The 10893-nt window shown below is 24.9% G+C and overlaps 2 protein-coding genes across 5 annotated transcripts in view; one reads left to right on the top strand and one right to left on the bottom strand.

Annotated features, from left to right (window-relative positions):
* The window catches only part of LOC145188003 (dmX-like protein 1), a 38908-nt gene extending 34764 nt beyond the window's left edge, over positions 1–4144 (bottom strand). Inside the window, exons 1-4 of one of the 4 annotated variants that reach the window (XR_016446186.1) lie at positions 3829–3965; positions 3446–3640; positions 2701–2829; positions 1817–1885 (exon numbers count right to left, since the gene is read on the bottom strand). Coding sequence is in view for 3 of the 4 variants with exons in the window: in XM_090070320.1 (XP_089926446.1) it covers positions 1817–1885; positions 2701–2829; positions 3446–3538 (291 nt within the window). In the remaining variant the exon portion in view is untranslated. Of the gene's footprint in view, positions 1–1816; positions 1886–2700; positions 2830–3445; positions 3641–3717 lie in introns of all 4 variants that reach the window. The other 3 variants (XM_090070320.1, XM_090070334.1, XM_090070325.1) reach the window with 3 other exon arrangements.
* Positions 4145–4308: 164 nt separating this feature from the next.
* On the top strand, positions 4309–10322 carry LOC145188008 (transcription initiation factor IIA subunit 1-like). The gene is made up of 10 exons (XM_090070379.1): positions 4309–4433; positions 5415–5516; positions 6268–6373; positions 7535–7683; positions 8059–8178; positions 8411–8441; positions 8520–8677; positions 8855–9133; positions 9340–9435; positions 9957–10322. The coding sequence occupies exons 1-10, from the start codon at positions 4413–4415 to the stop codon at positions 10062–10064; spliced, it is 1170 nt and encodes a 389-aa protein (XP_089926505.1). The 5' UTR covers positions 4309–4412; the 3' UTR covers positions 10065–10322.
* Positions 10323–10893: the final 571 nt, after the last annotated feature.

The following is a 10893-nucleotide window of genomic DNA, read 5'->3' as shown; positions in this document are numbered from 1 at the left end:
GGAACTTTTTTGTCTTTTCTTGTGTTTTTAATGAGGTTGGGTTCAGTTTTCTTTTATCATATCATGTTAAATTCTTTATTAAGCAGAATAATGCTAAAATTAATAATTTGTTTTTTTTATTAAACTACCCTTTGAATTATTTTTCTTTCAGAAAGTATGAAAAAAGAGGTCACTTAGCACCAATCCCATATCATAACGCTATTCTAATTTAATGTTGTGCAAAGTTACCCAGACCTCTGGTTAACTTTGCACATTTTTTAAACAATCTTGAAAAACTACTTCTTAATTTGTAAAAATAAATTTAACAATTAAAACAGAATTTATATATCCTAAATAAATGATTCATAAGTTTACATCAATATAATAGAAGTTTAAAGCAGATTTTTATAGAATAAAATTAAAAATAAGTCAAAATTTTGTGCAAAGTAAGATACTTTTACAGTAACATGACAGAAAAGTGCAGTTCCTTGAACTCAAACAGAGACTTGTTTTAGTGACTGGATATTATTTTTTGTAGTATTTTTACATATTTCACCAGCAGGGAATTAACACTTTTAAAGAAAATGGTGTTGTACTTTTAACACCACATACAAGCTATAAGCTTCAATAATTAGGCTTAGAAGTGTTTGAACTATTTAAAGATTGTATAATGATGTTACTGATTTATAATGGATCATCATATAGGTTAATTTGATATTTTATTATCAAAATTGATATCTTTTTTTTTTTTTTTTTTTTTGCATTTGAATTCCCAAATATTTTACCCAAAACATTTTATTCACTGGAACTGTTTAATTTAATCCTAACATACTTTCTGACAATCATTTCATACATTTTGAAATTACAGATTGACTTAATACACTACAGAATGAATCAATATAAAAGAGTTGCATTCAGCTAAAACTTATGTGAAATATAGGATAGATATTAATCAGTTCTGTTATATTCAAGATGAAATCCAATCCAATCTTCATAGGAGGAACAGGAAGAATAGCAAATTCTTAATATTTATAACTTTTTTAAGTTCAGGAATTTTCATTAGTAAATTATTCCTTAATCTAGTATAACCTCCAGTGTTAGTGAAGGCTTTATACAAATGCAATGTTTCTATTTTTTAACACAATTTATATAATTCAAATTTTTATATAGCTGCACTTTTAAATTGATTGTAATATGCTAAAACACTAGTCAAGTCTAAAAGTGCCAAAAGAGAAAGATTTATAAAAATAATAAAAAAGAATAAAACAAAAACATACATTTTATCCTTTTTATATGCCATTCTAAGATTTAACATAAAAATTTTTGTACTTTTTCCGCTGCTTATAAATTTAATCGTTAAAGAATTAAACATGCACAACCTGTTATAATCGAGTCTCCCTGTAAAAAGTAACTACTAACAAAAAAAAAAACATCATGTAATTGAATTAAGATTAAAAAAATTCTAAGAAAATGACAGAACCATTATGATATCATGAAACTGAAATGAAAAAAAAAAAAAAAAAAAAAAAAACATTTGCACTTTAAAAAAGAGTCAGGCCATTAAAACATTATTTTTTATATATATATATATATATATATATATATATATATATATATATATATATATATATATATATATATATATATATATATATATATATATATACATATATATATTCTTAATCTAATTTTCAGAGTTTTAGAACAGTGTATTAAAAAAAAACCCAAAACTCTCATTTAATTAAAAAATCAAATGCTAAAGAAAGAGAAGACTGGAATGATCAATAAGCATAACTAACAAAAAAAAAAAAACAATCAAATAATTGGTAACACTTACCATCTCTGGTGTGGATGGAACTTTCTCAGCCTGGTAGAGAACAACTTTTTTACCAAAAGAAACCGCTATCTAAACTTATTTAATTATAGTTGATAAAAAACAGCATACAACAATTAAAAATAATTTGCTTCAATATTTTAGAAAACATCTAGGTCTTTCATCAAATTTTTTTTTGTTTTCAAAACCATATAAGTTACAAGTTATTAATTAAAAATTCAGTTAACATAGAAAAAGTGAAGTAATATGTGAAGCATATTTATTTTTCATCTTTGTAGCAATTGTTAAAACACTAAAATGTAAATTAATAATATACTAACAATAGTTAGGAAAAAACAAATCCAAAATTTTTAATAATATTCTGCTGCATCATATAATTACTAAAAAATGAGCCTTTTTTATTAAAATAGAACACATTCATATACTTATGTAAACACACACCATTTAGCTTTTATGATGTTATTATCATAAAACTAATAATATACTAACTTATGATTAAAACTTTAAAGAACTTGACATTAAATCTAGATATATGTCATTAAATTTAGAATAAAATCTTTTTGCATTAGGCAAGTTATACAGCATCATAGTATTTTAAACACTGGTATCAAGTATCATTTATCAGATTATTCATAATAGCAAAATTCACAATTAATTACAAACTGCACATTAACTGCCGAGTGTGCAGTGAAACATACATTTAAGCCTTCTCTAGAACAAAAACTGATATTTATAAGCAAAAAAAAAAAACAATTTATTCTCTAAAACTGCTAAATTAAAATGATTAACTATGAAAAAATAAACATATATATATATATATATATATATATATATATATATATATATATATATATATATATATATATATATATATATATATATATAACCTTTCCATCTGCTTTTGCACAAGAAATTCCTTTCACTATTGAAAATATTGATACTTTGTGGCTAGACATGATTTGCACACGATTGAAATGACAATCAAGGATAACTACTTCATAGCCTGAACCATAAACCTAAGCAAATATAAATAGATAATGCACCTAACTAAATACTTTTATAATTACTAAAACAGATTAGCACAACATTATAATATTTCATTTAAAGTTTAAGAAAAACATCAATGATAAACACTAAAAACTATTAAAGAGCAGCCTCATATTAGAACCAAATATATTTATATACAATGCAAACCATAAAAAAAATATTTATATATTTTTCTGGTTTGCATAGTTTTGTTAAAAATTTTAACAGGCACTTTACAACACTAGAAAAGTAAAATACCATAATATTCATTTGTTAAGATAAAAAGGGAGGGGGAGAAGGAGTAAGTGGAGGATTGTTGACTGTGTTACACTAAATCAGTGCTCTTTGAAAATTCTTTTTTGTTGTTGTTCAATTGAAACATATTTCAAAAAGTATCAGATTTCCTACTGTAAAGATTCTCAGGTACTAAATTATTACTTTAAGATTGTATTGTTAAAAAATACTTATAAAATTGCAGACAAATAGGCAGATCTAAACAGAAAACTGTAAGTAATTTTAGGGTTTTATTGGACTAGAGCACTTAAGAAAATAGGATTGTAATTTTGTTTATGATTAACCAGTTACTATGGAAATAAAGATTCTTACTGTAAATGGGTAACCGTTAACATTTCCATGTGAAATAGCTACAGAATCTTCTATCACATTTGCAGCTCCAGTAAGAACTTGATGAAGCCTCATATTTAGTCAATTTCAATAAACTCAGTAAATTTTATTCAAAGCTATTTCATCCACAAAAACTTCCTAACCTTCCTGAATATAACTTTTCACCAGTAAATCATACTAAAAATGAAAGAAGTACAAATGTGAAATTACTATTTGCTAGACATGTGATAAACACAACACTAGGAGACATATACCTGGCGATATCAGAGTTACGTTAAAAGAATATTTTAAAACTAAGCTGCTTCTTAAACTAAAGGTAGATAGATACGATATTTTAACTGAAGATAGTTTTATTTTTTACTAACACTAAATGTCCATGTCCTAACCACGCAATTTGTTTACGAAGCTTTTAGAAAAAATATCTAGTCAGTAATTTGCATACTTAAATACATTCAACAAGTGTCTTTTCCTAGAATCATTAACTTTTTTTATTAAACTTGCATTTCATTTTTTTAAAGGACTCTTAATTTTTATAAATTTTACTTGACAAAATAAAATTTGATAAGCAGAATTTAAGTTAAGCAAATTAACGGCGTAAGATAATCTACGGGATTAATATGTCAAATTTACACTCGGCAGACTTGTCAGACAACGTTCAAGCCTAGACCGTTACATGTTGTCATGGGGGTACTTTGATGAGGAGGTTATAACTATAAAGTCTTGCGACAGCTTCTTTAGCAAAGACGATGTTTTAAATTCGAAAACACATCTTCATGGTAAATTATACATTTTATGACTTGAGAATATTTTACAATATGTGTGACCATTGTAAACTTCCATTTAAGGTTTTCTCTGCGGGGTATCACGAGGAGACCTATAGATTTGCTGATTCTCGAGAGTATAAAAATCGCATCATTTGAAGTTTAAAGTTGCACAGGAAGGTTCTAGGATGTCTGCATCAAATCCTGTGGTATTTTTATAACAGCTTTTCTTAATAAAAGCCTTTTATTTATAGTAATGTGATTTCTCGAAATTATTGAAAAACACTAGTAAACAAAAATAATTTTTGACACCCCTTTAAAAAAAAAAGATATTTTACTTAAATAATAGTATGAATTGAAGCTAAAAGATTCGGCTTTCCATTTTTTTTTATTTTCCCACACTTATTATGTAAGTTCCATTTGCACATTGATGTGAAGTTAGCAGTACATTTAGTTGGCATCTTCAAAATATACTGCCTATATATATATATATATATATATATATATATATATATATATATATATATATATATATATATATATATATATATATATATATTTGATTTTGTAATATATGGCTGATGATTGCCATTAGGCATGAAACTTTAAGTTCCATAATAAAAGTTTTTTCTTTATTGCTTTTAATTATAATTTTAAATCACTCTATTTTGAAATTTATATATAATCAAAATAAATTTCCTAAACATTGAGCACTTTTCAATGAACAAGAGCTTTGTATTATTTTAATACAACACTACATCAAACAATATATATATATATATATATATATATATATATATATATATATATATATATATATATATATATAAATATATATCGTTTGATGTAGTGTTGTATTAAAATAATACAAAGCTCTTGTTCATTGAAAAGTGCTCAATGTTTAGGAAATTTATTTTGATTATATATAAATTTCAAAATAGAGTGATTTAACATTATAATTAAAAGCAATAAAGAAAAAACTTTTATTATGGAACTTTAAGTTTCATGCCTAATGGCAATCATCAGCCATATATTACAAAATCAAACATATATATATATATATATATATATATATATATATATATATATATATATATATATATATATATATATATATAGACATAATATTTTAATTTCATTTACTTATAACATATACAATTTGAAAACCCTTTAAAATTTGTTTAATTTAGCCTCGAATTTACCGTGCTGTAATTGACGATGTGATCAAGAATGTAAAAGAATCTTTTTTAAATGAAGGAGTAGATGAACAAGTTTTAACAGAGCTAAAACAGGTAATTTACAAATCGGATAGTTAATATTATGAACAAATTTGTATATCCACTTCCTTCCATTTTAAAAAAATATTTCTAAATGCAATTGCAAGATTTATTTCAGTAATCTTAAAGTTCCATTGTAATATTGATCCTTGTTAGTTCCAATACTAAATTTTTACTCTCCATGCTATTCATCTCCTTTATTTATTTATCTCCTTTCAACTAGGTATTGATTAAGTTTTGTAGTAAATATAGAGAACTACATTTTACATTATGCCTATGATTATATATTTAAATTCCTGAAGAAAACTATTGAACTGACCTGGTTTTACTTTATCAATCTGTTGTAAAATTATTCCTTTATCTCCTTTAAAAGGTAATAAATCAACTTTGTTTGTATTATTTTCATGTGATCTGTTTGCAGTTGATAATCAAGGCTTTTTTTCAAAATCAGGCACAGAGCTGTCTTCATTTTTTCTTCGCCTTCCTTTTTATCACTTAAACCAAAAAGAAATTTTTCCAACAAGATCAATAATATTTACTATTCATGCTTATAATTAATAGGTATGAGTATCAACAACAGGAATCTTCCAAATATTGTGAGAAAGTAGTAATAATAAGCTTGACAATTTTACAGTTAAGAGTTACTTGTTTAATTTAGCAAAAGATTGTTCTTCAAAAAATATTTAAATTAGGTGTTATTTAGTAATATGTATAAGCTAAGTACAATGTTTTTAAGATTTAATCTTTATTATTATTTAATCTTTAGTTGTGGGAAAGCAAACTCCTTCAATCTCGAGCTATAGATTTTATGCCATCAGATGTAAATGTTCGTGTCAGTTTGACATATCCTCATTCTATTTCACAGATGCCAGGTGTGTTGCATAAAACTAAAGTTAACTTTCAAGTAATATTTTTTTGTGTGTTCAAGATATATAAAATTTCAATTTTTTTCTTCTTTTTTGAAAGGTAATTGATTGCAGTTATTTTGATAAAGTTATAGGGCTGTTTATTTTAATTCTGAAAAAGAAAAATATAGCTTGGTTAATTTTTGTTAAATGGTTCATATTGTAGTTTGTTGTTGTTTTTTTTGTTTGTTTTTTTGTAATTTATCAAAAGTTCTATTTTTAACATAATTATGTATGGGTTTGCCTATTTTCAAATATTTACTGGCAAGTGTAATTTAATTTGATTTAATTAAGTCAAGTAAGACAGATGAGTTTTAAAATATTGTTAAGTTTTGAACAAATTTTAAATACACTGGTATTAAGTTAAATAACTTTCCATAACTTAAAGCATATAACTTTGCATAAAGTTTAAAATAAAAGATATTAGCTCATTTTAAAGCAAGTTTTTTAAACAAAAGGCTAATTATAGTTTGAGAATTTGTTTCAGTTTTAATACATTAGTATTGATTATTATGACCTCTACTAATATATATACTAATATATGTATGTATGTATGTATGTATGTATGTATGTATGTATGTATGTATGTATGTATGTATGTATGTATGTATGTGTATGTATATATATGTGTATATATATATATATATATATATATATATATATATATATATATATATATTTTCCAAAAAAACAGACCTAAGAGGATGAAGAAAAGATTGAAACAAAAATTTATGCTTTATGTATACCTAGAAAATAATTGATTATGTTTGTTTTTTGGTTAGTGGTATTACACATGACAACTAAGTCTATGCAAATGTGAAATTGTTCTTCGAACAGAGAGGGTTGTCTATTTTTAGTATCAACTAAAGATATATTAGAAATATAGATTGCACTTGAAACTTTTTAATATAAGTAATAAGATTTTAAAATGGTATCATGTGTTACTAGTGAAAAGTAGGAGACTGATACTTGGACTGAATTACGTTTTAATGGCTAAGTACACTTTTACTACTCTCTGTGTCCTTATGTAATAGCTAAAAATTTTCTATGTGGTAATTCAAACCCTTTTTGAGGTTAATGTTGTTACAATGACATGCTTAAAATTTGTTTAACTGTTTTGTATTTAAGGCATCAATCAACAAGCTGGGTCTTCAGCATTGCCTCAACGAAGGGATTCTCCTGATTTGAGTTCATCTTCACGTATAATTCAATCTCAAACAGGAGGACCTTTTGTCTATGTTAGTACTCATCCAACTTTGGGAAATGTGGGACCAATGGTAATGATCATAATAGATAAATATTTTTCTTTCCATTATAGCTTTATGCTTATTGATAAGTTTACAACTTAGAGTATTTTTAGAATCTAATTGTTTTACTTAAGTTAGTACTCCATTTTAAAAAACATCTGCAATAAACATACTTTAATCATATATTTAAAATTCAGAAAATATACTCATTTTTGGCATCTCTTATTTAAATAACTATTTTCTTATAAAATAATCTAGTAAATATTAAAAGCTTGTGTTTGACTGAATTAAGGTTAAATACTATGATGCTTTTGATTGCATTCAAAATTTTTAGTTGTTTCAGCAACTTCTTGATAAAATTTTATGAACATTTTTAAATACTTTATTTTAAAGCTACCTTTTTAGTCTGATGCTGCTGCTCAAGCATCTCTAGCTTTACACAATGCACAATCAAGAAACGGTCCTACATCATTATCACAGCAACTTTCTGGTATACAACAAGCACAAGTTATTCATGTACAACAAGTAATAAAGATTTCACTTTTAAAAAAGTATATATCTTTAAGGTTTTTTCTTACTGAAACATGAACTTTAAAGCTGTTAGTTTAAACATAAAATATATTGCACAAAGACCTCTATTAATAACCTTTTTTTTTTTTTTTTTTTTTTTTGTTTGCTAATTTGCTTTATCAAAAAAGATTTTTTTTTTTAAGATTTTTCTTTTTCAATTATAAAGTATATGTATATTCTTTTTTAGGGCAATCAAATCGGTCAACAGCATCCCACAAGTAATTTTTAATTATTTTATTCTTTTGAACTTAATATCTTAGCTATTTGTTACATATTTACTTTTTATTTTTTCAAAGTGTTCTCAGTGTTTGCTAATAGTAGAAATATATCTGGTGGTCCTCGAGTAATATATACACCACAACAGTCACAACAACAACAACAACAACAACAGCAGCAGCAACAACAACAACAACAACAACAACAACAACAACAAAGTCAAGTGCCAAATCAAAAGGTACTTAACTTTAAATGAAAGTGATTCAATTTATTAATTTGTTAGTGTTTCAATTATCAATACAATTGTGTTTTTATGTAGTATAGTATATAGTATAACAATATATCTTTTTTTTTTTTGAGTAAATTTTCTCTTAATATAATACAAATAAAGTTAAAATTTTCTGAATTTCTTTAGCAACATGTGATTCAAGTTGATGGCGTAAATGATGAGATTAGTTTGTTAAGGTCAAAGGGTTCATCAACTGAAATAAGAAGTGCTAAGAAAAAAATATTACATAACCAATCATTTATTACTGATATTGTGTTACAAGTTGATGGAGCAAATGATTCCAGTTCAGAAGAAGATTTAGATGAAGATGACGATGATGACGAAGATGAAGATTTTGATAACTATCCAATTGCACCTGTTGCAGGTGGTAACTCTATTGGAGATGGAGATGTAATAGATGAAGGAGTATGTTTTCTAACACATTTAATCTAATAATAAATTATCTAATAATGAATGCTTTTTATTTATTAATCTAATACTTTTCTAAAAAATTCTCTTACATTTTATGCTCAGCTTGTTAGTTTGTCTATTTCTTTTTAAAGGTTAATAATCTTTTCTCCATTTTCATATTTTAACCATATATTTTTCTGTATGCTTGATGCACTTTTTAGGAAGAAGAGCCATTAAACTCTGAAGATGATGTATCAGATGAAGACCCTACAGATTTATTTGATACTGACAATGTAGTTGTTTGTCAATATGATAAGGTAGTACTTTGTATTTTTCTTGTCTTAAACATTTATGTCATCATTTTAAGTTTAGTTGCTAAGATTGGCCTTTCCTTTAGTAGCAACCACAAAAATCCATTAAAAGCCAAAAAAAAGATGACTACTAAGTTGAAGTATAAAAGTATTCATAAAGTTAATTGGTTTTTAAATAGGTTTTAAAGGGCTCTTTGGTGTTTTCAAGCCATTCTTTTTAATCAAGAAAAAATTGTATTTTTTGCAGCCAATTTACTTAACATTACTAATTAAGAAATGGATTTTTAGTAATTGCAACAAAGTTTTATTCCAAAAAATGAAACTACTCTGCTTTTTAAGTATAAAGAAAATGAAGAATTAAATATTCTCTCTGCAAATTTGAAATTTCTCTTTATCAACGAAGGATCATTATTTTTACTTAAATCATTCTTTTTTTAACTCAGTCTTTTATTGTGTAAGTTAAGTTTATTTAGATGGCAATTATGCTTGTATTTTTCTTTGATAATTATTCATTTTAAATGGTTTAGATCGCAAGAACACGTAACAGATGGAAATTTCATCTGAAAGATGGCATCATGAATTTACGCAATAAGGATTTTGTTTTTCATAAAGCAAATGGTGATTCTGAATGGTGATATCTAGTTAGTTTTTATTTTTCAAAAAAAAAAATTATATCCTTCAAGTTTCAAGAATTTTGTTCCAGCTTGTTAACTATCCTTGGACACTTGTTGAAGTTCATTTTAATAGTTTTCTTATATAGATCAACTTTGTATTTGTCCATGTTTTGTCTACCTTTCCAATGTGAAAAAAAGGAATTCCATCACATAGACATAACTTGACTTTTGTATATATATATAATTCATATTGGGAATCAGTTATCTATATTTCATATAATATATATAATTACAAATTTTATATATTGTGTTATGAATTTATCTACACATATTCATTCTACAAGATGAGTAACTGATAAGTTAATTTTTGTATTGGCTCTTTAATTTTAAAAATTTCAGGTATTTTTTTTAAAACTGCTGTCATTATTTGTTTGATGTTGTTTTTTTATCAAGTACTTTATTTCTTAGCAAATTTGTTATGTTCTGAATTTATATTTTAAAAAAAATCATTAGCTTATTTCTTTGACTTTTTACCCTATGCAGACTTAATTCTTGAAGAGATTTTAAAAGAAAAATACTTAGCTGTGAAATTATGAACCTAACTTTAATCATCTCTTTTCTCTCTCATTTTTACTTTTAGTGAAAAAAATATCTTTTTCATCAAGATTTTTAGTTAGTTTTTTGTTGTCTGTGTTATTTGATAACAAACTCTTTGTAAAATAGAATGTAAAAAAGAATCTTATATATTACACTTGTCTTTATTGCTTTTTGTTTCTTTGATATGATCTCAGTCATATTTCAGCAATTGTCAACACAAAATTTGAATATAAATGTATATTGTTCATTATAA

Source organism: Hydra viridissima, unplaced genomic scaffold, assembly GCF_058129835.1.
Source record: "Hydra viridissima isolate aposymbiotic clone 2 unplaced genomic scaffold, HvirCarnegie_v1 scaffold_1, whole genome shotgun sequence".
NCBI lineage: Eukaryota > Metazoa > Cnidaria > Hydrozoa > Anthoathecata > Hydridae > Hydra > Hydra viridissima.
This window is presented reverse-complemented; position numbering and strand designations above follow the sequence as displayed.

What these genes read in the sequence shown, in the direction of transcription:
- LOC145188008 (XM_090070379.1), top strand. Translation starts at nt 4,413, where the DNA reads ATGTCTGCATCAAATCCTGTG. An exon ending in TGTCTGCATCAAATCCTGTG is followed by an intron (nt 4,434 to 5,414) that starts GTATTTTTATAA and finishes TGTTTAATTTAG; the next exon opens with CCTCGAATTTACCGTGCTGT. An exon ending in TTTTAACAGAGCTAAAACAG is followed by an intron (nt 5,517 to 6,267) that starts GTAATTTACAAA and finishes TTTAATCTTTAG; the next exon opens with TTGTGGGAAAGCAAACTCCT.